We start from the raw sequence: 26,627 nt of genomic DNA, 5'->3' as shown, positions 1-26,627 counted from the left end.
CAGTACGAACATTAAAACTGATCGATTGGAAACGTCGTTATAAGAACGCCACGGTCGCTTATTTCAATGTGACTTGTTTTATTTATCGTGGCATGACGGGGCAACGACAGTCGTTATAACACGGGTGTTCTGTTTCATACACCTCGTGCCTGCTTACAAGTTACCACGTATATAATTTTGTGGGTGGTTGTTTTATATTGTGTTTTGTATCATTTTATACGATTGTTTAAAGACCTTGTATTAGGTAGAAGTTAAGCTTTGTTCATCATTATGTCATCTCGAAGATCGACAAAAAGAAAACAACCACGAAGACAGCGAACATTGAATAAGAACGTTCGTCGTTCAAGCCTCCCTAATACATACGTTGCTGCGTTGGAAGACGAGTAAGTTGTATAGTAGGGCGCGCTTTAACTTATATAAAAACACTTTGTGTTTGAGTTTTATTTACCTTGGTAAAGACGGCCTGTTTAGGGCATCGAAAAAACGATACGCAAATAAATGTTAAAAGAGCTCTATAGTTTTTTAAGTGTTTGTAGCGAATCCCGCCTCTTGCAATGCAATGCATTCCGGCGCTTTTAATTTCGCACCGCGCGCTGCATTGTAATCTACATTCCTGCGTTTCTCGCATTTTGTTCTGCATGTTACTCAGTTTCCGTGTGTTGCTTTGCCAGTAGTACTGTAGTTAAGTTAGTGTATGCGTTTGGTTTGTTTTTAATTATTTTACTTGTTTGTTTTCACGTATAGGTCACTGTCGAAATAGTAGTTACATTTTTAGTTCCTTTAAGCCTTATTAAATAAAATAACAACTGATCAGATTTATTGTTTCAGAGACAGCGACGTAGAGTTAATCACAGACGATGACGTATCAGACAACGACCCGAAGGAAATTCTTGAGAAAATTCAAGAACAGAAAGATATCATCGCTAACGTGAGGTCACGACCCTGGCCCATGAAAAAGAAGTTGAAAGTTTTGGAGTAAGTGTGTAAAGCACTGTGGGTAAGATGGATACCGTTAGAATAAAATCACATATTTCCTGATCTCGTTTTGAACAAATATCAACACTTTACAGTCGCGGGGATACGGTTATAGAACTATGTAAATAAATATTCTTTAAACACGTTCAGGAAAAATGGGATTTAGTTGCGAACAGTATATTCACCTTACCCCACAGTACTATATATGAAAAGTCATGTTATGAAGTTCATCTCTGCCACGAAACGCTAAATTGTCATGAACAACACACAACCTATGCGTTCTCGGGCATGTTGACATACCAAGCAAATAATTAGACCGGTGAACCAACTTTATATACTTTGTTTACTCACCGCGTAGCAATACGTTGCAATCAGAGCAAACAAAACGTTTGTTACATATGGGCTTCATATAATACTGTGGGGTAAGATGGGATACCGTTGGCACACAAATCCCAAATTTAATGATTGTGTTTTAAACAATTAACAACGCTCTTTAAGAGTCATGAAGATACGGTTAAATAATTCTGTATAATATTCTTTGTTTACTTCCAAATGGGACGATAAAACAGAATGAAAATATGTTCCATCTTACCCCACTCTACTATATTGCTTCATGTCCCATCTCACCTCACTTTTTACAAACTTCATTCAGGGCAGCGAGACGCTACGTTGAGAAACACGAAGGAAGATTGTCGAAAAGTAAAGAATACAGCGAAGCTGGAAAGGAGGTAAAAACATTATTTTGTGTTATTAACATATATGAGTTTAGAACCCCCGGAGCAGTACATATGTCGTGTCAAGGTGTTACGGTTACGCACTTTATCAAAAATGTTGTGCTCATGTTACCATTCGTATTAAAACGACTGTAATTTCACTCTTAGTTTCTGTTTGTTCGTTTTTTTTTCGGATCTTGATTAGAAACCCTGACCGAAGAAACGAATTAATATTGCTTTATTTTATATAATTCACGTCTTAAAATGTGAAGTAAAAAAGTCCTTATTACCACCGGTTACTTGTTTCTACCAAGCTAATATATATATAGTAGGGTGGGGGAAGATGGGACACCTTTTCGTTTAGTTTTCTCTTTTTATTTGGTAGTAAGCAAAGAACATTCAATGAATTATAAACCATATCTTCACGACTTCCACAGACCGTTGTTAATTGTTTAAAACACGATCAGGCTATTTCGATATTAGGTGTTAAAGGTGTCCCATCTTCCCCCACTCTACTATAACTAATTTCCAGGCATGGCGGAAACTGAAACGAGTAGTGAACAACATTGGTGTAGCGCTTACACCCTGGGATATGAGGATAAAAAGAATTGAAAGTAAGTTCTGTAGCGCCCACACGCGGCTGAGAACAGGTGGTTGCAATGTCTGTGCCTTGGCAAACTGGTTTTATAGTATGCCTGTCCCAGAGGTTGTTGGTTCAAAACTTAATATTGCTACTATTCTGGGCGTATGCGTCTTTGGCCTCAACTCAGTTGTCACTGAAAACAATCACCCACAAAGTTACATACCTGGTAACTCGTGTTATAACGACTGCCATTACCCCGCCACGCGAGGATAAATAAGTGACATACGTGGTAACTTGTAAGCGGGTACGATGTGTATATGAAACCGAACACCCAAGTTATAACGACCTTCATTACTCCACCATGCGAGGATAAGCAGCTTACATTCAATCATGCTGTTGTTGTGTTTAGTCACGCAAATAACTTTCCTTAAAGGTTATTTCGGTTCCGGAGTCGCTTCTTATTTTATTTTCCTTCGTTGGCTTGTTCAAATCAACGTCACAATGGGGATTATTACGACTGCGTTCCTGGTTGTTCCAGAGGTAGAAAAATTATTTAACTCTAGATGCTCATGTAATGTCACAATAAGAACTTAAATATTGTGTAATTAACTGATTTTTTATTGTGTTGCTTAGCGGATGTAACGGGCACCCTTTTATCTAATCATTTTTTTGGTTTTACCCATAAGCGTGTTACAACGACTGTCGTTCTACCGTTATACTGTCCCGTTTCGCTTTTGTAAACTTTTCGATCTTCTTTACCGTTACCAAAAAAAATCTTATATATGGGCTTTCACATTTGTATTAAAACTGGCCCAAAATCCGTGTTTCAACTTAATTTACAAATTTCAACAGATTCTGGTCGGTAATGATTCAGCAACGTATAAACAAATTCCCACCAGCGAAAAGCATGACACGTGGAATTTACATACGATTTGGTCGCTTGGTATGTTTTGCTACGTTTCATATTAACCCAAACATATAATAAACTCTTCACTTGTGGCGCATCCCATATTTCCTCATCGTGTTTTTAACAATTAAAAACGCTCTTTTAGACTCGCGGGGCTACGGTTTTATATTTCTGTAAATAATCGTTGTTTACTACGAAATGGGACGATAAAATATAATGAAAACATAGACCATCTTACCCCACTCTATGCTATATATTGGGGTGGAGAAAATGGGACACCTTTAGCACATAATATCCAAATATCCTGATCCTGTTTTAAACAATTACCAACAATCTATGGAAGTCATGAGGATACAGTTTTATAATTCTTTGAAAGTTCTTTGTTTACTACCATAAATGGGACGAGTAAAATAGAATGAAAACGTGTTCCATCTTACCCCACCACACAACATGATAAACCAATTTGCAGGCGGTCATTTACAACACTCAGTCTTGTTTTACGGCTACTACACCAACGACAGGGTGGTTGGGAACGGCTACAGGATCCCTCTCGCTTACTTTCTTGTTGGTATCGCAACGTTCGCGTACAGTTTTATGGCTTTACTGAGAAAGTGAGTAGAATGTTGGGTTATGGTACTGTGGGGTAAGATGGGGTACCGTTTGCACATAAATCTTTTTCGGTTGTCCATCTTGACAGCCATACAAAAACATAAAAAAATACAAAATATAATCACCCACAAAGTTACATACGTGGTTACTCGTAAGCGGGCACGAGATGTATGAAACAAAAAAAAAACAGAAAACCCGTGTTATAAAGACTGTCATTACCCCGCACGTCACGCTAGAGATAAATATGCTACATGTATTCATTCTTTGTAGAATGGCCAAAAACTCTCGCTTGAACGGGAATTCTTCTTCGGAGGACGATTACACATTCTCGTGGCGGCTTTTCTCTTCTTGGGATTACACGATTGGAAACCAAGAAACCGCTGAAAACAAATCAGCGGCGATTACAACGGTTCTAAGGGTCAGTGAATAAATGATTCATGAATAAATGAAACTTATTTATCCTGGCATGGCGGGGCAACTGCAGTCTATATAACACGGGTGTTCTGTTTCATACACCTCGTGCCCGCTTACAAGTATATGTAATTTGGCGGGAGTTTGGTTTTTGGGGAATTTTGAATTTTTGAAATGTAAACTTTGGACAATCTGTAAAGGACCACTGCAGTTGCTGTTCATTGTCTTGCCGAAGGACATATACGTCAGCAATCCTAGCTGCGTCGAGCCTCGAACCCAAAACTCTAGGCTAGAGGGTGTACCAAAACAGTTTATCAATAGCTTAACACTATTAATTCAACTAAAGTTTTTTACAAATAAAAAGTTGTTTACAGAAGAAACGGGTCTTATGACAAGTCTTGTTTACTGAACTGGTTAATATGTATTTGATTGACAGGAGGCCATTGTGGAAGAGCAAGAAAAAGAGAAGAAAGAAGACAGGTGAAATTATCTTAAAATTGCTTGGTTGCACATAATAAAATTGTTTCCGTTTTAAAATATGGGTTTGTGTTTTTAATTTGCATCAGAAGAATAAAATATAGATGTCACAATAAAGAATGTTAAAATATAAACTAAATAATAAAAAATAATGAAACCTATATTTTACATGTTTCTAGCAAGAGGAATCTTCTTATATTCCTACGCATTGTCGCAAATATCCTCGTGTTGCTGCTATTGGCTGGAAGTCTGTATAGCATTCAGTTTGCCGTGAGTCGCGCACAGGAACTTGAATTGGAAGGAGGGGGGTCTAATTTTTGGGAACAGAATGAGGTGAATGATTTGACTGAGAAATACCTGCTGTCTAGAACAGTGATTTAACCCAGTGGTCACTAATGGGTTGTTTAAATTTTCAGCCAAACATTAAAAAAACAGTCACCCACAAAGTAACATACATTGTAACTTGTAAGCACAAGGTGTATGAAACATAACATCCGTGCTATAACGATTGTCGTTAAGCACCAAACAGCAATAAATTTTCATTCTGTGGCCCAGAATTTAAAAAACATTGCTATATTAAAAATATTGATTGGTATAATATATGATCATACTTGTAAATATTACTTTTTAATTATATTTGCTTCCATACATTTTAGGTCAGTATTGTGGTGACAGCCGTTACAATGATCACGCCATCATTGTTTGAGGTTATTGGTTCAATGGAGAAATATCATCCAAGGAACACATTAAGAATACAGGTAAATATAACTTTGTTATTCAGGAGGTAAATCTAACTTTGTGGGCCCTTAATTGTTACCCCAACACCAAGCTTTTGTGGCCCATTACCCCAACACCAAGGGATTTGGGCCAGATTATAAACATCAAACATCGGCACCTATCTTTTGCATACACTTAACGGCAATTGCTCCTTTAAGGGATTTAGGCTTTTACCCACAAATTTTTAGGATTCATTTGTCTAAACTCTGTGCTGAACAAAGTGTTTCTATAATGCCATGGACTATTATTTGCCACCAACGCCCTCAAATTTCACTTTGTTACAATTTTCAATCCATGTTTTATCTTTAGTTGGCGAGAATACTCATGTTGTATCTTGGCAATCTTTATTCTCTAATGATCGGGTTACTTGGCCATGTTGCTGAAGCCACTGCTCAAATACACCTGGAAGATACGGAGCTTCATTCAAGTAAGATAACTTACTGTTTAAAAGGATTTGGATTTAAATATTGGAATATACATTATATTTATACCGCTGTGGCACAATGGTAGCGTCGCATCTTGTAACCTAGAGGTTGATGGTTCAAGGTTCGTCTCCGCTACCATTGTGGGCGTGTGTGTGTTTTTAAGCAAGACAGTAACGGCAATTGCTCCAACCCAGTGGTCACTAATAAGTTGTCCAAATTGTCACCCATACATTATAAAACTAAAAATTAATCAGCTACAAAATTACATACTTACATAGGTTGTAACACTGAGTCAAGTAAGTGTATAAAACAAAACATGTGGACACTGAGTCAAGTAAGTGTATAAAACAAAACATGTGTGTTACAACTAATATCAGTGCTTCGCCATGCGGAAGTTAAACCAGTTACATTCATTTATTAATAAATAAGTTGAATATATATTTATCTTCCACTAATCATTCACAGGTAACACAACTGAAACTCCAAGAAACCAAACCTTGGTTGAAAAGTTGATGTTTTACCAAGACGTGAATGTTTCTCAAGGTGGCGAATATGAAGCAATGAACAACGGAAGTCGAAGTCCTGGACAAAGAACTGAATGTTGGGAAACTTACGTTGGACAAGTAAGAAAAGCAAGAGAGCATGGCTCTAATGAATAGTCACGTTACATTATAAAAATATTAATATAAAAGTTATTAAATTTATTGTAGCTTGCTTTATCTTGGCGTGATGGGAAATCGACAGTAGTTAAACACAAGTGTTCTGTTTCATGCACTTCGTACCAGCTTACATGTTACTTTTAAACTTATATTTCTTTGAATAAAGTATCATTTAGTAGCAAAAAAAGGGAATTAGTAGCAAAACCACAATCATTAAAACATGCTAAAGGTAAAACTATTTGGGTAAAAGTGTCTAAAATAGCTTGACTGCTAAATCCTAATAAGCATTGTGTTTCAGACCCCTCATCCCTTGCTTACAAAAAAGCTCTAACAACTGTGTCATATTAACTGCTATGCATACGTGTTATAATTCTAATCCATTATATTCATAGGAACTGATGAAGCTATCTGTCATTGATCTCATATCAACGCTGCTTACGATATTAATTGTTGATTTTATCCGAGCTTTGTTCGTTCGTTATGTCAACAGATGTTGTTGTTGGGATATGGAAAGTCAGTTTGTGAGTACATCATATTAACCAATAATTAGTAATTGTAACTTGTTTACATAAAACAATGTTATTTTAATTATTTATCAAGTTTAACTTATTTATTCTTGCGTTGTGAGGGCACTAACAGTCATTACAACACAGGTGTTCTGTTTCATGCACCTCGTGTCCACTTACCATTTACCACAAATGTAACTTGACACATATGCCCACAATGGTAGCAGTGATGAGCCTTGAACCATTACCTTTAGATGAAAGGTAGGCCCACTAACCACTACGAGGCATAAAATAATGTTATTTTAATTATTTATCAAGTTTAACTTATTTATTCTTGCGTTGTGAGGGCACTAACAGTCATTACAACACAGGTGTTCTGTTTCATGCACCTCGTGTCCACTTACCATTTACCACAAATGTAACTTGACACATATGCCCACAATGGTAGCAGTGATGAGCCTTGAACCATTACCTTTAGATAAAGGTAGGCCCACTAACCACTACGAGACATAAAATAATGTTTTAATATAAACCAATAAACAATTTAAAGTTGTTTTTATTATTCACAGCCGGAATACGGAGAATTCAAAATTGCAGAAAATGTTTTACACCTCATTTACAACCAAGGCATTACATGGGTTGGGTCGTTCTTCTGCCCGGTGTTGCCGACTATTAATGTCATCAAGCTCACACTAATGATGTATGTCAGGTAGGAACACCAATTTCAAACTTGCTTTTTTTGTTCTATATGGGTGAGGTCCTTGTCGATGACCTGGGATTTAAACTAGAGTTGGTCCATTACCCCAACACCAAGCTTTTGTGGCCCATTACCCCAACACCAAGCTTTTGTGGCCCATTACCCCAACACCAAGCTTTTGTGGTCCATTACCCCAACATCAAGCTTTTGTGGCCCATTACCCCAACACCCAGGGATTTAGGCCAGATAATAAACATCAATCATCGGGACCTATCTTTTGCATACCAGGGGGCTCTTTAGACAGTATGCCATGTTAACACTTAACGGCAATTGCTCCAACCTAGTTGTCCCTAATGGGTTGTCCAAATTAAATTACATAAAAAAATCCTCCCAAAAAAATAATCACCCACAAAGTAACATACATGTGACTCTTAAGCTGGTCCAAGGTGTATGAACACTCGTGTTTATCGACTGTCGTTTTCCAACCACGCGAGGATAGTTACGTACATACATTGATACATCTACATTCATTAATAGTAATACCTGTTTAATTGATGCGTTATTACCAATATTTTGTACCCACATTATTCACATAGGATGTCATATTGATTCCTGGGCATACATGTATACCCTGCATACCCATGTTGGGCGATCATGCTACCACCATGTATTTAAACCTTGGTTAACCTGTACATTTATGTCACAGAAGTTGGGCAGTGGTCACATGTAATGTTCCGCATCAAAGAGTGTTTAGAGCTTCAAGGTAGGAAACATAATGATCAACATAACTATGATAAATCCCATGAATCTGACTTTTTTATAAGCATGTAGATTATAACTGTGATGAATTTGTGGAATCTGGCCCTGTTCTAGTGCTCATGAAGTTAGGGAATAGTAAAGCCGTTTCTTTAGTAGGCCGTGAATGTAACTGGTGAATTCAGTAAAAATGGTCCTGATATATATAGTGCTCATGAAGTTGGGCGATTCTCGTAACAAAAACAGTCAGGTTCAAGTACCACGAAATATGTAACAAACCAAAATCAAGTCCGAAAAACTGTATTTTGTAGGAGATAAATTTTGTCTAAACTAGCACCATCAGGCTCTTATTTAAAAGGAGTCAATTTAAATAATTATTTTACAAAAAAAACTTTAAAAAAAAAAAAAAATTTAGAAAAAAACTTGCAAAAAAAAACAAAAATGTATCCAATTCCCAATGTACAGTTAGGAAAGTTTGAATAAGGATTTCAAATAAATTTTATTTGAATAAAAGACTGATAGTGCCAGTTTAAACAATACATATTTCTTTACTAAATACAAGTCTTACACACTACTACAATGTTGGCAGCATCAAGCTTCTAATATTTTTCAGATCCAACAACTTTTACCTGTCCATGTTATTGTTCATGTTGTTTCTATCATTGTTACCGACAGTGTGGGTGATAGTGAAACATCCTCCATCGAGCTGCGGACCTTTCCGCAACCGGGAATGGATGCATACCATAGTTACAGGTTAGATTTCAGTATTCAATTCAAACAATTCAATTACATCATATCTTAGACAAATACGTGGTAACTCAAAAGCGGACACAAGGTGTATGAAACAGAACAACCGTGTTATAAGGACTGTCGTTGCCCCGCCATGCGAGGATAAATAAGTTACATGTAAGTAGATTAACCTAAGTTTTTCTAGAAACCTTGGAAAAAGATGTTCCATCTTGGCTGAATGAAGCGTTGGGTTATCTCACTACACCTGTGGTGGTTCTGCCAGCAATCCTTCTGCTTTTGTAAGTAATATTATATATAAAATGAACTAATGAATAAATGTAACTTATTTATCCTTTGTGGTGGGGCAATAACAGTCGTTATAACAGGGGTGTTCTATTTCATACACCTCATGCCCTAACGTTGAGAGTGATTATTTACTTTTTTTTATTTATATATGTTATAATGAGGTTTAACTTTTATATAATATGTTATTTTGTTTATATGTGTTTTGTTTAGCATAAAAATATGTTTTTTTAGAAAAATATCTTTTGTTTAGCATGATCATCTACTATCTACAAGCTGTTGCCCGATCTTCCAAGGAAGCCAACGCGAGGCTAAAACTTCAGCTTCATTATGAAAGGAAGGAAGGGAAGAAGAGTGTTTTCCTGTTGGGTGCAGGTATAAATGTAACTTATTTATTCTTGCATGGCGGGCAACAACAGTCGTTATAACACGGGTGTTCTGTTTCATACACTTCGTGCCCGCTTACGAGTTCCCACGTATGTAACATTGTGGGTGATTGTTTATCTGTATGGCTAAGTATTTCGAAGTCACAGCTGGGTTGAATCAATTTAAAAAGTTAAATCTTGAGCACGAGGTGTATGAAACAGAACAGCCGTGTTATAACGACTGTTAAGGATAAACAAGTTACATTCATTATTTTAAAGGAAAGCGACAACAACAGAAGCAGATGCGATGCGAAAATATTGATTCTGAGTTTAAGCCTTCACTCACAGTATGTTGTTTTGTATTGTAATAGTGTAAGAAACTAACTCTATGTTGTATAAAATTTATATATCCTTTTGTGGTGGGGCAACAACAGTTGTTCTAACAAAGAGACATATGCCCACTATGGTAGAAGCATCAAGCCTTACCCTGTTAACTTCCAGCTAGAGGATATTGTATTAGTTTGGTATATACTAAAACTAGGGCTGTGGAAAAGTTAACCGGTTAACCGCTAACGAAAAGTTCAAGTCGTTAACCGAACTATGACGTCATAGGGCATAAACGTATATCAATATCTGTCTTATTTACACGAAAGGCACGTGTTCGTGTTCGTTGATTGTTGTTTTGCAATAAGACAGAGTGCGCAGGGACGCTGTTGCTTTGATCGTGGACTGCAACGGCGATTACGTCGTCAATCTTGATTGTTAATACCGCAGGCTAACTAGTTTTGCAACATTATATTGGTGTAATACACAACTTAAATGTTTTCCTCAGCCAAGCAGCATGTTTATTACGAAAAAAGCAGGCATTCACACGTGGATTCATTGCATCATAATAGCGATTGTTTGACCTGGCAATTGATTACGACATAATAGCAATTCACACGTTAATAACTGCGTCATAATTGCAATTCACACGTTGATTATTTAGACGGCAGGTGTTTTAAAACAGGTTTGAATTTGAATAAGAAAGCATTACTTTGACCTTAAGAACGTTTGCCCGTGTATTGCAAGCATAGTCCATACGTTCGTCGTAAAGTTGCATTTAAATTCGCGAAAAAAAAGCGATAAACAAGACGCTTTTTTATTATAGGATTACACTTGTATCGGTTAACCGGTTAAAACTGAACGGTTAACGGTTAAACAAAAATAGGGAAAATCCACAGCCCTAACTAAAACATTTTATTTTAGCCCATTATAGAAGCTAGAACATCTTCTCCTGAAGTAAAACCAATAAAAAAAGTCGAAACTACACAAGTAAAGCCATTTAAAAAGGTAATCCTGCTATTATATAATAATGTAAACTTTACTAACTAATATATTGAACAGAAAAATAGACAATCTATTCGTTTGTCAAAGTTGAATGAACCAGAAGTTAAATATGTTGACCACGAAAAGCATAAAGTTCTTTTTGAAGCTGCAGCAAATAGTAATACCTCAGACGCAGACATGGTATGATTGCTTTTATCATTGTATGTGCCTACCAAAAATATGTTACTTTTTTATATGTTTATATAATATTTGTTTACAGTATAGCATGGTATATAACACAGGCCCACAATTAACCCAATTCTTAATTATGCTATTTTGTTTGTAAAAAAAAGGATGTTATGGATGACATAAATTGTCCCTCCATGAGAGGATAAATAAGTTACATAGGTATCTGTTTTAATAAATAATGCTAAATAAGAAATATAATTTTATAACTTAGATTTATGCATTAGGTAACATATATATATATATATATATATATATCTATATATATATGTTGCTGCCAGGCTTAGGTGTATGTTTTGTAAGTGAGATCTTCCAGCATATTTATGCAAGCACAAAACAATTACACCAACAATTTTCTTCCACGTTTACCATATTAATATACATTTGTAAATCGTAATAATTCAATAAACTAATCAACTTTAATTTTAAAGGATAAATGTGACATGGGATCTTCCATGGAACACCAAGTTATTGTTCATAACAATCATCAAAGTAATGACCAAGATAACTATTTTAAGTAAGCAGATAATATTGTTATTACTAATGTTCCAAACTTGAATATAACGTATGTTACTTGCTTTATCTCGCATGGCCAGAAAACGACATTCGTTATAACACGGGTGTTCTGTTTCATAAGCCTCGTACTCGCTTAAGAATACAATGTATGTAACTTATTTACCCTCGCTTGGCGGGGCAACGACAGTCGTTATAACACGAGTGTTCTGTTTCATACACCTCGTGCCCGCTTACAAGTTACCACGTATATAACTTATTTATCCTCGCATGGAGGGGCAACGACAGTCGTTATAACACGGGTGTTCTGTTTCATACACCTCGTGCCCGCTTACAAGTTACCACGTATGCAACGTGGGTGATTGTTTTGTTAAAAAATTTTAGTTTTTCTAATGTCTGGCTGACAAATAATCCAGCTCGCTGGTGCTATAGCAATTTTCATGGCCCTCCAATTTCAATTGTAAATATGTGGTGAAAAATTTTTTTAATATTTTAGCGAACAAAAAAGCTTGAGAAACGAAACTGCACAAATACTCCAGGATAAACTGAGTCGATATTTGGAAGAATCTACTGACGTGTTGGAAGGTATGTAGCTTAATTTGGTGTAAAACAGGCAAAATATGGTTTAAATTGTTCAACAGCTATTATTTGGTAAATGGTGTAAATATAAAAATATGATTTAATGGTGAAAACATTAAAACAGGTTTTTTTTGGTATGCCAAAAATTTAAAGTTGCTAATTTCAAAATTACGGTAAAAAATAATAAAAAAATAAGGTATGGGTTGAGGTAATGGCCAAACCTGGCCTAAAACCCAAGTCTTCAACAAGGACCCTAACCTATATAGAATGGAAAAGTTGTTGGTTGGGCAATAAGAACTAAGGATTAGAAAATGATTGGTTTATTTCACATGAAACCTCCAACTGTAGAATGTGAAGAGACAGGTTCTTCCGTAAGCAACATTGTAAGAACATCTATAAAGCAACAGGGGAGTCGGATTGAATCACCACATCAACAAAGGTAAAATACTATTCACTTATTTACTATGGTCGTTGCTGTTACTTTTAAGTATGTTTCTGAAAAATCGTATTATTAGCAATATTACTTGAAACGTAAAACCCCACACCACAACACCGTTTGTTTTAATGTATGACGCCTACTTTGACAACCAATTAGTGACCACTGGGTTGGAGCAATTGCCGTTAAGTGTCTTGCCCAAGGACACATACGCCCACAACAACACGTCTTGAACCCATACCCTCTTAGTTAAAACCTTGCATGCTAACCACTGTGCTGGTTATTGACTGCTTATTTTAAATAATCTATTAACCGCTTATCTGGTATAAAAATGTAGTGTGTTTCCGACATTTTGTCTGCCATCAGGCAAGACCTCAGAAGACCTCTGTTTTTTATACAAGATGAGCGGCTAAATTATTAATTTACATTATGCCCGGTAGCAGACGTACCAGAATAATTGCTTATTTTAAATTACTTGTAACTTGGTTTTTGGTTCCACACAGGAAAACACCCCCACATGGTTGTCAATTGAAGAATATAAACCCCAACAAATTATCAAGAATTGTCCATGAAACTGGGATTCCTACAGGTAACAAAGTAAAACTAATGTTTTCACATAGATTTTAAACTTTATTAAAAACATTTTAAAATTATTTTTTCACATAGATTTTAAAATTTATTAAAAACATTTAAAAATTTTTTTTTTTACATAGATTTTAAAATTTATTAAAAACATTTTAAAATTATCTTTACATAGATTTATCTTGATTGGTTTACGGATATTTGAAACAAAATTTATTTTTATTCATATAATAATTTTGTTTTTAGGCCCATATGTATTGTTAAAAGATCTGCAAAAAGACAACCATAGCGATACTAGTGAAACACATCAAGGAGAAAATCCCCATCAACCTGGTAAGCTCTAATTGTGTTTGAGCAAATAAAAGAAGAAGTTTATTGAATCAATGACACTTATTTAAACACGGGTGTTCTGTTTCATACACCTTATGCACGCTAATAAATTACTACATATGTAACTTATTGTTCTTCGCATGGCGGGGTAACGACAGTCGTTATAACACAAGTGTTCTGTTTCATACACCTCGTGCCCGCTTACAAGTTACCACGTATGTAACTTATTTATCCTCGCATGGCCAGGTAACGACAGTCGTTATAACAGGGTGTTCTGTTTCATACACCTCGTGCCCGGTGACAAGTTATATAAATATTTAGTTCCAAGCCTCCAACTGTTTTCCAGTTTCTTTTGTGAAAATATTTATTCAATTAACTAAACAATATTTATTGAACCAACGATATTTATTTGATTAACTAACAATATTTATCAAGTTAACGTAACAATATCTGCGTTCCAGCTCCCCCCACCTCACCCATGCTTGTGCGAGTTGACCCCCCAATACCCCGCCCACGAACGATGGATTTACACGAGAAGGTTATTCTACCTGATCAGTATCTTATTGTGGAAAGGTTGGTGCATGAGTTTCATTTGTAAAGTAAACTGGTCATGTTGAAAGGGCATTCCAATGAAAAGACAAAATTTGTGTTCAAGTATTTTACTGAAGCACAACTCAATAGGTTAGTTTTTACCCGTAGCGTGTTTTAACGACTGCCGTTTTGCTGCTAATCCCCTTTTCTTCGTTGTTTTTATTAATCTGATCTTAATTACTGTGTTTCATGTGTAAAAATATGCCAGCCATGTTAAAGATACCAACAAAAAAACAAAGTTTGTATATTGGTGTTTCACAAAAAATACAACTCATTAGAAGTTTACTTAAATCGAGTTTCAACAATTATCATTTTGTTGCTAATTTCCTTCTCTTCGCAGTTTTAATCAATTTGTTTTTTGTTACCATGTTTGAACAAATTTTGAAATAAAATTCATAAAATTTTAAAGAAATTTAGAAAAAAGTTTATGTTAAAATACTAAGCAATGATATATTATGTTTGTATTTAAACACAACGACAATGTTTATTCCCAGATCCCCGATACATGAAGAAAGTGTTGTTCAGTTCAACCGACCACAGTTTATTAAACGACATCATTTCCAATATGCGTCATCATCAGAAACACAGGTAGAAGCTTGTAAATGAATATTTATAATTAAATTTGGGTTTAGATCAGAGCTTCCGAAAATACTTTGCTTCCAACCCTTTTTAATGGCTTTCATTTCTGTTATCTCAAAATCCCTTTTATTCTTGTAAAGTTTTCCGCAACCCTTCATGGATAATAGCTTAATATATGAAGTACTTTGTGTGAAATTGGTGAAATCTCGGTCACCCTTGAGGTTTGTTACCCCAGTTTGAGAAGCCGATAAAAAATAAGTAAATAAACTAAAACACTTTGAAACAGGAACCATCAGAAACTGAGAGTTTGAGCCCACTACGCTATGCTACAACAGATAGGTATCAAAAGTATAGAAAGTCGTTCGCGATACCTAGTGAGGGCAAACCTCATTGTTTTTATGATGGAGACCTCGTTTATACGTCTGACGGTGCAAGCTATCGAAGAGTGTCGTGTCATCCGGACCCTGGAAGATACCATGGGAGTCCCATCCCTATAAGAAGGGAGAGATATACAGTGTTAACAGAGACAGGTTCATTGTCTTCACGGAGAAGTTCGTTTAATACAGTTCCCTTAACAAAAGCTTCAGTATCAAAACAGATGGATTATAAAGACCAAGTGCACAAGCGACGAGGTTTATTGCGGTCGCAAGCTACTATAGATACAGGAGATGATGCAGACACCGATGAAACTGCTGATGGAGAAAAACAAGTTCAGTAAAATGAGGTTCTTGTGCATTGGTGACTCAAGGTTCATGGGAATTATGGAAATTTTGATACTTTTGTATCGTTAAACTTGTGAACAAACTCGGTTATTGGTGCCCTGGCAGTGTTGTATCATGTGGGACTCTTACTTACACTCCACAAGCTTGTCACTGCTACTATTGTGGGTGCATGTGTCCTTGGACAAGACACTTGACAGCAATTGCTCCAACCCAGTGGTTACTAATAGGTTGTCTAAATTGTCAACTATACAAAGAATGGCCTAAATGTTAATCACCTACTAAATTACATTTGTGATAACTTATAAGCTGGCACGAGGTGTATGTAACAGAGCACCCATGTTATAACGACTGCCGTTGCCTCGCCATGTGAGGCTAAATAATTTACATATGTAGTAACTCGTAAGCAGGCACGAGGTGGGTGAAACAGAACACCTATGTTATAACGACTGCGGTTTATCAGTCATAAATCGAATCTTACATATATTTAATTACGGATAAAACAAATTGCATTTCTTTATTTATACAGCAAGACTATTTTTTCTGAAATTTGGGAACAAAGTTTCATGAAAATAATACTAACTGATAATTTTGTGTGAATATATGTTTGTTTTTTAATTGTGGATATACATTAAGAAAACATGTTTTATAAATTGAAGTTGTTAACATTTATTTGGGTTAAACAAAACCAGAAATAAAAGTGATGTAGAAAAAAATTCTAGTAAAAAAATTGAGGATTTTTTACTTTTATGTGGATAAAACTTGTGTTATTGCCAATTTTTTGAACTATGGATTTATTATACCAATACAGGGTGCCGAGTAAGTAGGTCTTTTTGAGAAAAAGTCAATATAAGGAGAACAAAACATGTGCAAACAAATAACAGGCCTAAGTTAATGTTTCACCACAAGTTGTGCTGGGAATCCAGGGATGAAGCTCAAACATCCGTATATATCCTTGTGTGTGCACAGTGCTGTGCACTGTAAATTAAAACTTCTGTGATGTATGTAATCTATATAAATGAGGTTCTGTCAAGTTTTGTGGGGATTTATTTCAAGACGAAGTGAAAGAACGAAAGATGTCAAAATTAATAGAGGTATATATTGTTTATTGACTTACTGTGACCTGACCAATGACAGTTTGTCATTTCCACAAATTGGTGCAAATATCAATGTTGTTTTTAGCTCAATGTAGCAGTATATATAAATTTTTAAACTTATTTTTGCATTTTTAGGAAGTAGTTCATTTGGGATTGGCTGCGGAGAAAAAGAATCAAAATTTTACAAAGGAAAGCCTATCAGCAGGTAGAGTTAAAAAGATTGTCCACTATATCATACTTATTTTGTTATATGTATCACGACTGTTTTGCTGTTAATTCCATGTTTTGTTGTTAATTTACATATATACAAGCATTCTGTTGTAATTGGTCTGATCTTTATCAGTATATTTAAAGAGATTGTATTATGTTTTGTATTGTGCTATACATATGTTGTATCAAACTAAACATTTTTTGTACCAAACTTAATATAAATCTATTGAAAATCATTTGTTGAAGCTTTAGCGATGGCTGACATTGAGGACAAAAGTGGGACAACCAATCTTACAAATGGAACCGTTGGTTCAAACTTGCCCATTGAGAGAGTAGAGGACGGCCATTATGCTTACAGGAGAGGTTCAACTACTGTACATGTTCAGTAAGTTAGTGTGGTGTTGTGTTTAAAGTATAATAATAAAGTATTTTGATGTAAATTACCACCAAATTGCATACGTGGTAACTCGTAAGCTGGCACGAGGTGTATTAAACTGAACATCCGTGTTATAACGACTGTCGTTGCCCTCCTGCCACCAGTGTTAAAGTATTTAAATTTGAAAATCTTCTGTAAAAGTTAAAATGTTTAAATTAAAAATGCTCAAACATGTCTTTTACGATTTAACACATTTGATTCACTGTAACATTCAGGGCGTACGCTGCTTCATCAGCTGGGGATGTGATCGGTCCAAATATATTCACTGAAAGAAGAAATGCTGCTTTGAATCTTTGGTCAGGACTCCAAGCCATGATTGTGGTTATTATTACATTAGTGATCAAAATCTCTGCAACCCTGGCAACATCGGTATGTCAAATACAAAAGTTTTTTGGGTTTAAAAATTTTGACGGAAAATTTTATTAATTTTTTAATTTAAAAAATATTATTTATTAAATATAATCAAATTAAAGTATGATAAAAATGCTATAACAAAAACAATAACAAAAAATTAAAGCATTTTTATCATACTTTAATTTTTTGTTATCGTTTAAAAAGTTTTTATTTTAACTTCTGACATCACTGAAAATGGTTTAGTCTAAACAAATATCATATCATACATATGGGCTGTTATGTTTGGGTTGAAACTGACCAGAAAATTCGTGTTTTATGGAACCATTATACCTGAGTAGTACATATTATAATACTCTTAACTGATTCGTTACCCAATGAACTGTTTTATGCACCCATGTTAAAAATAGAACTTTTGGAGAAAAAAATAAATAATAAAAAATATAAATAACTCGCCCAAGTTATTATTTAGATCACCGAGCGCACAGAGAACGAGTACATGCTCTCCCTTTATGTTTCTGGCTTCCTGTGGTTCACGTACTACATTCTGAAAGGAGTTTTCCGTCAAGCACAAATCAAGTTTTCAAAAACTAACCGAAGCAGCAACCGATGGCTGAAAGGTGGTTATTAAATGTCTTGAAACATAAAATAATCACCTACTAAGTTACATAGTCAGGACCCGGTGCTACGAAAATGTAATCGACAAAGAATTAAGCCCAACAAGCGTTGTACTAGAGAGATATATTTCGTCTAATTGGCATCGTCAGACTCTTATTCAAACAGAAAAAAGTTACACAAAGTAACATACGTGGTAACTTGTAAGCGGGCACGAGGTGTATGAAACAGAACACCCGTGTTATAACAACTGTTGTTGCCCCGCCATGCTAGGATAAATAAGTTACATATGTGGTAACTTGTAAGCGGGCACGGGGTGTATGAAACAGAACACCCGTGTTATAACGACTGTCGTTGCCATGCAAGAATAAAACAATTTACAATTATTCATCTTTAATATAATAAGTGACATTTATTCATACAACAGGAGTTCTTGTATTGTTTGGCTTAGCAGTTGTTATGATGGATGGTTTACAGTTCCTATCTTATCTTATGGTCAACACATCTACATGTAAAGATATTCAGATCAAAATAGCTGTTTCATTCTTCCATGCTTTGTTTATTGTGGTTCAAGTGAAATATCTTTTCAAATATTCAAAGGTTTACATTCAAAACTGCTCTTCTGGCTCACGGTAAGTTACTTCTTGTGTGTGTAGTGCATTATATATATAGTAGGATGGGGAAAGATGGGACATCTTTATCACATAATATCCAAATATCCTGATCGTGTTTTAAACAATTAACAACGGTCTACTGCAGTCGTGAGGATACGGTTTTATAATTCTTTGAATTTTATTTATTTGCTACCAAATGGGACGAGAAAATAGAATGAAAGGTGTCCCATCTTCTCCCATACCACTATATAGTTTATTTACATTTGTATTGTGTATATATAGCAATATTTAAATAGTAATATTTACATGTGTATTGTGTGTATATAGAAATATTTACCTTTCTGTATTTTTTCCATTTTTTTACTAATATCCATACATATAAAATAAATATATTTATCTCCTTCATTTTTGAATAAATGAATATAACTTGTTTATCCTCGCATGGCGGGGAAACGACAGTTATAACACGAGTGTAGCGTTTCATACACTTCTGTTTTATAGGAGAGTATAAATATTACAAACACTTTCTAAAATAAATATATTGTAGCACTGGTTTGATGTACATTATCGCCGTCAACCTGTCATTCTGGATCGCTGCCATAATTGATGAAACTGTCGCGGCGTTGAATAAAACAACCAACCCAGAACCTGGTAAGTTAAACTACCATATATCTATATTAAGCTGGGGGAAGATGGGACACCTTTAGCACATAATATTCAAATATTCTGATCGTGTTTTAAACAATTAACATCGGTCTATGGGAGTCGTCAGGATACGCTTTTATAATTCTTTGAATGTTCTTTGTTTACTATCAAATGGAACAAGAAAATAGAATGAAAAGGTGTCCCATCTTCCCCGCCCTGCTATATGGTAGTTTATGTTCTGAATATTGTTTTATATTTTAGTTTGTTTAGCTTACTATTTACTTAGGAGAGAAATATTGTACGTCTCATTAAATAAATAAATATTAAGTGTTGTTGGCACAGTGGTTACTATGTTAGCTCAGAGTTTCTGGGTTCAAGGCTCGTTACTGCTACCATTGTGGGCGTATTTGTGCACAATTAACAACAATTACTCCAACTTAGTGGTCACTAATTGGTTTTCCAAATTGTCAGCAAAATATTACATTACAATTTATAACTCAATAATATTTATTTGATCCATACAGTCGCCACCACCACTATATCACCTCATCATTATGCTGGAACGAACTCCACCGGTTCAAAAGCTGCTGATAGTCATTGTGAGTATGATGGATATGACAGTTACATTATATGTGAATTTGCTGCCTCATGTTAATTTCAACAGCCACCCTTTTTAGCTAACGGTTCTTTCCACACGTTTTATTCATAGCGCGTTTTAACGACTGTCGTTTTTATAATATTCTGGTAAAAATATAAAGGTAATTGGTTTACTTAAATGACAAATACGTTTTACTGACGTCACAATAAAGGGAAAGCGGGTACGGCTGCAAACATGATCATACAAACGGGCATAATGTATATATTGGCTTAAAATCGACATTTTTGCATCGTCATGCCCGTTGTACTTTGTCATACAATTCATATTTGTATAGGTTGGCGGGGATTGGCGATGCTTATTCCCGCCAAAAAGGGATAAGATCGTCATTGGTAATATTCGTGTTTCATATTGTACAAGCAACATTACATACGCTAGTTAAGAGTTCATCCGCAATGACATATAGTATTGTGTTCTGTTTCAAACACCCCGTGCCGCTTACAAGTTACCACATATGTAACTTTGCGGGTGATTGTTTTTATGTATGGCTGATAATTTAGACAGCCCATTAATGGCAACAGGGTTGTAGCAATTGCCGTTAAATGTCTTTCCCAAGGACACATACACCCACAATGGAAGCAACGACGTCTTTGAGGTTAAGTTTAAATTATTCCACTTGCAGCTGACCCGTGTGCATGTCACACCACTTTCTGCACAACTGTTCACGCCGCTGAGAAATTCCTTTTCCCCTTTGCTATTGAGTTCAGCTTAGTGGCTTCGTCCCTACTGTACATAACATGGGCAAATATTGGAAAGCGGTCGCCGCCGTGCGAGGGAGTCGTAAAACCAAGTTACAAGTTCTATGCCGCATATACGGGTAAGTTATAAGGCCATGGGTGAATGAATGTAACTTATTTGTTCCCCTAGTGGTGGGGCATTGACAGGGACACCGTTAGCACATAATATCCAAATATCCTTGTTGTGTTTTGAGCAATTAAGAACGGTCTATGGAGTCGCAAGGATACGGTTTAAAAATTCTTTGAATACAACCAAATGGGACAAGAAAATAGATCGAAAAGGTGTCCCATATTTCCCCATTCTACCCTAATTACAACTAGGGATGGGCTGAGATCCAAACTATCTACGGTATAATATTCGATCGAATCCGAATATTCGATGACGTCATTTAACCTAATTCACTGTGGTGAAACAAATGAAATTGTATAACCGGTGCATATCACTTTCGTTTCTTTTGGTAACGTTCTATCGTAGCGTTATCTGCGCGCCGAGAAATTAATTAAAAACATGTCAATCAACGCTGGCCGAATGCAGATAAAAGGTGGAGCACCGCTTTTGGCCACATGCCATCAAAAGTTTACTCGATTTTTAAACTATTATAGAATCCAGAATTAAAAATTTGACAGATTAAAACGTTGTATTGACGAGTAGATCTCGTTATAACTACGGTCGAATTTAATTCACATTTCGTTTTTTTGGTAGTATACCTGAACCCTGAAGCCAGGCATGTAAAATGTTTAAATCGTGATGGTTTCGTTAACTTTTAAATATTTGGAATCGGACATTGTATAAAGCTAACCCTCTGCGAGTGCGGCCATAAAGAATAGCCGCAGTCCGAAAGCTAATGACGTCATCAAGGAGAAAAGGCGCACGCACACAGGTTCGGTTTTAGTCGGACGGAGCCGTTAATCAAAATAGCACAAAACACGTGGTTTCCGATCAAACGAACACGTGGTTCACGATCAAAGAGACCGCACGAGACGACGAGTTTCGTGAACTACAGTGTTACAAGAAGTAAAATTAATGTAAAAAAATTAAACAGCATTTATTTATAACTGTTACAGAAGATTTTGCAATGTTAAAATAAAAGATAGTTTTACAATCGTTCACTTTTAATTACCAAATCATACGCGGAAACATAGGCCATTAAGTAGTTCGTAGGCGCTGCGATTCCTTACTTTCCTAGAGTAAATTCCTAACGAACGAAATTTGTTTGGAGTTAGTTACGTTACAAACTCTAATGTGAAATCTGCGTGATTGTTGGTTGTAAAATCAAGAATTTTTATATTCATTCGGCCACGAAATTACTGTTTTGGCGCATTTAGTAGTGTTTGTGTGGCATTTCATGGGCAACAGAAAGTATTCGGATTCGACTACGCATATTCGGATTCGATCGAATACCAAAAAATGCATCGAACAACGCCGAATATTTGGAACCGGATTCGATTCGGCCCATCCCTAATTACAACCACATATTTGTTGAACATAGGGGCTGCGGTCGGTGGATTCGCACTATTTGTAGCTGTCGTTATTGTGATAATTCTTGGGACGACTTCTTCAAGTTTGAGCCCGGAGGATCGAAGTTACTTCAGTGAGATATCAAACCTAGTTGTCTATCAATCGTTTTTGGTGAGTTTTGAAACATACAATTTTATTTATCATTACATACGCGGTAACTTGGTAGCGGGCACGAGGTGTATGAAACAGAACACCTGTCGTATAACGACTGTTGTTGCCCGCCATGTGACGATAAAGCAAATTACACTAATTTGTTCATTTCATATACTTCCAGAAAACACATTATTTTGGAATTTATTGCAATTATTTTTTCATATCAGACTCATATTAAATTACAAGTGCAGTAACTTTTAAATATATTCAAACACTTTACGTTTCTTACAGATTGGTTTAGAAACGAGCATGTTACTTGCGTGTTTCTATGGGTTCTACTTATTCCGTATAATATGTCGACCGTTGGAAAAATCTGAGTTTCTGGACCAAATACTTCTCATCATATGTCTCATCGGGCCAATGGTGTCCAACATATTTTCGTTGCTCGCTGTAATAGCTGGGCCCGATAATAAAGTGACGTCATGGGGCGTGACGTTGGCTGGCCCACTCGTTGATATTCTGCAGTGCATTTTCCAGGTGCGTGTTTGCAATAGTTGCATTTAATATTATGCATATTAATATAATACAGCCCAATTTTAAAGAAGTCCATTATAATTTTGTCGACGTTTCAACGGGGGGGGTTTATATTCAACAGCATTGGAGAGACGTCCGACGTTTTAAATTAAATCGGTCACTAATATTAAGAGATAAATAATGTTAATTAGCCGCTGTGAATCAGGTCAAATTCAGTTCTAGTTTAATATATGAATTTACCCCTATAGTTTATATAGCAGAGTGGGGTAAGATGAGACATGTTTTCATTCTCTTTTCTCGTTCTATTCGTAGTAAACGAAGAATATTTAAAAATTATATAACCGTATCCTTACAACTCTAAAAAACGCTGTCTTTACTTTAAATAAAGTCTATAAGTAGTAGTTAGTAGGTTACACTTATTATCACTGTGTTGTAGATTGTATTTCTTCTCTATGGTTTACAACGTGAGCCAATAGTTTCAGTGTCTTCCAAAGAAATTGCCGAAGAGTTAAAAAAGGGGTAAGCATACCAAGACAACTACATTTATATTACTTGTAGTTTCTTTCTAATTTGGTGGCAAACAAAAAAATTTATAAAATTATATAACCGTACATTCTCACGACTCTAAAAGATTAATTGTTAAAAATTTTAATTGTTAAAAACACGATCAGGAAATTAGGGTTTTATGTGCTAACGGTATTCCATCTTACCCCACAGTATTCCTTACTACGTGGTAGCGGATTAACTTATAGCAGATTCATTGTTGCTTGCATAATATGGTACACGCATATTAACACCGACGATCTTATCACTTTCTGGCCGGAATAGGCACCGCCAATCCCCGCCAACAAATATAAATCGTGCGTCAATTTATTTCTCAGAATCACCGACCATTTAAAAGGAACCAACAACGACGACGGCGATGGCTCCAGTATTGTGTCCGGGTTCGATAACAACGCTTACCTTAGAAGTAGGCGAGCTTCTATCACCTCGGTTGTTTCAGCACTCGCCAACAACCAACCAAGATATCAAACCACTGAGCTAGCTATGAACCATAACACAACGTTATCTGTTCAACCGCAGAACACAACATGCAAAGAACCAGCAGCTGGCAGCGGTAAGTTATAAGCTACAGTTGTTAGAATAATATATAGTAGGGTGGGGGAAGATAGGTCACCTTTTCGTTCTATTTTCTCGTCCCATTTGACTGAAGAACATTTAAAGAATTATAAAACCGTATTCTCACGACTCTCGTATACCGTTGTTAATTGTTTAAAACACGATCAAGATATTTGGATAATATGTGCTAAAGGTGTCCAATCCTTACACTGGGCGTGTTCTTAACAAGTGCTGTTTTACTGCTATTTCCATTCTCTTTTTTTATAGTGGGTTGATACAGGACATGTTTTCGTTGTCTTTTCTCGTTCAATTTTTACTAAACAGAGAATGTTTACAGAGTTGTCTAACCAAAAATTACCCCAAAGTTATATATCCATTAATTCATTCCTACCCTTATAATATTGTGTTAAACAATATGTAAAAAATCTATGTTTTATTTTAACACAGAGACAATAGACACGCCACAGATCGTGATAACGTCAGACGGCGATGAAGAAACTGAGAAACAAGATGTTCAGAGTAATGAAGACACGATACCCGGTGATCTGGAGCTTGAGGTGCCTGCTCCCATTACTAAAGAATCAATTCTAAAAATCGTGAAAGAGACGAGAGTCGCCCGACCAGATAAACTGCGGTGTCGCCTCCGTGATATTGTAATGTTTCTGTTGATCACGAACGCTACTCTGTGGGTTTTCATGTCACTTGATGGAACCGCGTTTGTAATGTATCCATATCAAACGATATTTTTTGGTAGCAGTGCATGGACAACAATTATAATGGTATGTCGTCCACTTAGTATTTTCTATCGCATGCATTCCGCTGGATGCCTCTTCGAGATTTGGTCCTTTGCCTAAAGGCTTCCAATGGAAATGACATGCTGCATCTAAGATGTAGTAGGGTGGGGGAAGTTGGGACACATTTGAACTCAATTTTCTCAGCCAATGTGGTAGTAAACAAGGAACTCCCAAAGAATTATAAAACTATATGCCCAAGACTCCCATAGACCGTTGTTAACTGTTTAAAACACGATCAGGATATTCGGATATTATGCGCCGAAGGTGTCCCATCTTCTCCCATCCTACTATACAACGTTTAATTTAAACATTTCGGTTTTAAATTAAACCTCTTTAGTGATCTTATTTTTAACACAAAATGTGTGAAGTGAAAAACGTGTCTTACTTATGGAACATTTACTTTAAAACTGGCAAACAATCGTTGTTTTATGCACTTAATAAAAAAGTTTCATGTACGCAAATGTATCATAGTAATGTAGCACGTCTTTTATTACGAAGTATATATATGTGTGTAATCATATACTTGTACAAAAATAAACCAATGCAGAGTTAAATGGAGTTTTATTTTATCTTGAAATTAAAAAAAAACTTAGACAAATATGGCATGGTATTCAACAAGTATTTTATTACGAAGTATATATATGTGTGTAATCATATACTTGTACAAAAATAAACAATGCAGAGTTAATGGAGTTTTATTTTATCTTGAAATTCAACAAATATGGCAGTATTCAACAAGTATATATATGGGACATTATATTCAACATATATTCAACAAGTATATATATGGGACATTATATTCAACAAGTATATATATGGGACATTATATTCAACAAGTATATATATATGGGACATTATATTCAACAAGTATATATATGGGACATTATATTCAACAAGTATATATATGGGACATTATATTCAACAAGTATATATATATGGGACATTTTATTCAACAAGTATATATATATGGGACATTTTATTCAACAAGTATATATATATGGGACATTGTATTCACCAAGTATATATATATGGGACATTATATTCAACAAGTATATATATATGGACATTATATTCAACAAGTATATATATATGGGACATTATATTCAACAAGTATATATATGGGACATTTTATTCAACAAGTATATATATATGGGACATTTTATTCAACAAGTATATATATGGGACATTTTATTCAACAAGTATATATATGGGACATTATATTCAATAAGTATATATATGGGACATTATATTCAACAAGTATATATATGGGACATTATATTCAACAAGTATATATATATGGGACATTATATTCAACAAGTATATATATATGGGACATTATATTCAACAAGTATATATATGGGACATTATATTCAACAAGTATATATATGGGACATTATATTCAACAAGTATATATATATGGGACATTATATTCA

At 35.4% G+C, this 26,627-nt stretch overlaps 2 protein-coding genes across 4 annotated transcripts; both read left to right on the top strand.

The window, feature by feature from the left end:
* The first annotated feature begins 199 nt into the window (after positions 1-199).
* LOC149724675 (transmembrane channel-like protein 3) lies at positions 200-16,537 on the top strand. Of its 2 annotated transcripts, none has more exons than XM_089892285.1 (30): positions 200-383; positions 829-975; positions 1,628-1,703; positions 2,221-2,302; positions 2,705-2,811; positions 3,124-3,214; positions 3,648-3,789; positions 4,058-4,205; positions 4,635-4,678; positions 4,855-5,008; positions 5,332-5,433; positions 5,762-5,879; positions 6,343-6,500; positions 6,929-7,057; positions 7,612-7,742; positions 8,446-8,502; positions 9,109-9,248; positions 9,430-9,523; positions 9,781-9,902; positions 10,172-10,239; positions 11,141-11,224; positions 11,279-11,401; positions 11,878-11,963; positions 12,456-12,544; positions 12,887-12,977; positions 13,478-13,563; positions 13,803-13,889; positions 14,348-14,459; positions 14,972-15,065; positions 15,343-16,537. In XM_089892285.1, exons 1-30 carry the CDS (start codon positions 271-273, stop codon positions 15,772-15,774), a joined length of 3,507 nt encoding a protein of 1,168 aa, XP_089748411.1. In that variant the 5' UTR covers positions 200-270; the 3' UTR covers positions 15,775-16,537. The 2 variants fall into 2 exon arrangements, with proteins under 2 accessions (XP_089748411.1, XP_089748410.1); XM_089892284.1 differs by having other exon boundaries at positions 7,612-7,751.
* A 33-nt stretch (positions 16,538-16,570) lies between these two features.
* LOC149724674 (proton channel OTOP2-like) lies at positions 16,571-25,557 on the top strand. Of its 2 annotated transcripts, none has more exons than XM_089892293.1 (14): positions 16,571-16,869; positions 17,008-17,077; positions 17,329-17,467; positions 17,734-17,887; positions 18,342-18,489; positions 18,912-19,116; positions 19,646-19,749; positions 20,268-20,342; positions 21,021-21,215; positions 22,626-22,765; positions 23,039-23,284; positions 23,718-23,800; positions 24,163-24,398; positions 24,848-25,557. In XM_089892293.1, the coding sequence occupies exons 1-14, from the start codon at positions 16,852-16,854 to the stop codon at positions 25,252-25,254; spliced, it is 2,220 nt and encodes a 739-aa protein (XP_089748419.1). In that variant the 5' UTR covers positions 16,571-16,851; the 3' UTR covers positions 25,255-25,557. The 2 variants fall into 2 exon arrangements, with proteins under 2 accessions (XP_089748419.1, XP_089748418.1); XM_089892292.1 differs by having other exon boundaries at positions 16,572-16,869; positions 18,342-18,492; positions 18,915-19,116.
* The last annotated feature ends 1,070 nt before the right edge of the window (positions 25,558-26,627 follow it).

Source organism: Ciona robusta, chromosome 14, assembly GCF_009617815.1.
Source record: "Ciona robusta chromosome 14, ASM961781v2".
Classification (NCBI taxonomy): domain Eukaryota; kingdom Metazoa; phylum Chordata; class Ascidiacea; order Phlebobranchia; family Cionidae; genus Ciona; species Ciona robusta.
The sequence above is the reverse complement of the archived record's forward strand: the minus strand, read 5'-3'. Positions and strand labels throughout refer to the sequence as shown.

What these genes read in the sequence shown, in the direction of transcription:
- LOC149724675 (XM_089892284.1), top strand. Translation starts at nt 271, where the DNA reads ATGTCATCTCGAAGATCGACAAAAAGAAAACAACCACGAAGACAGCGA. An exon ending in AAAGAGAAGAAAGAAGACAG is followed by an intron (nt 4,679 to 4,854) that starts GTGAAATTATCT and finishes ACATGTTTCTAG; the next exon opens with CAAGAGGAATCTTCTTATAT. An exon ending in GGGATATGGAAAGTCAGTTT is followed by an intron (nt 7,058 to 7,611) that starts GTGAGTACATCA and finishes TATTATTCACAG; the next exon opens with CCGGAATACGGAGAATTCAA.
- LOC149724674 (XM_089892293.1), top strand. An exon ending in CTGCAACCCTGGCAACATCG is followed by an intron (nt 17,888 to 18,341) that starts GTATGTCAAATA and finishes GTTATTATTTAG; the next exon opens with ATCACCGAGCGCACAGAGAA. An exon ending in GTTCTATGCCGCATATACGG is followed by an intron (nt 21,216 to 22,625) that starts GTAAGTTATAAG and finishes TGTTGAACATAG; the next exon opens with GGGCTGCGGTCGGTGGATTC.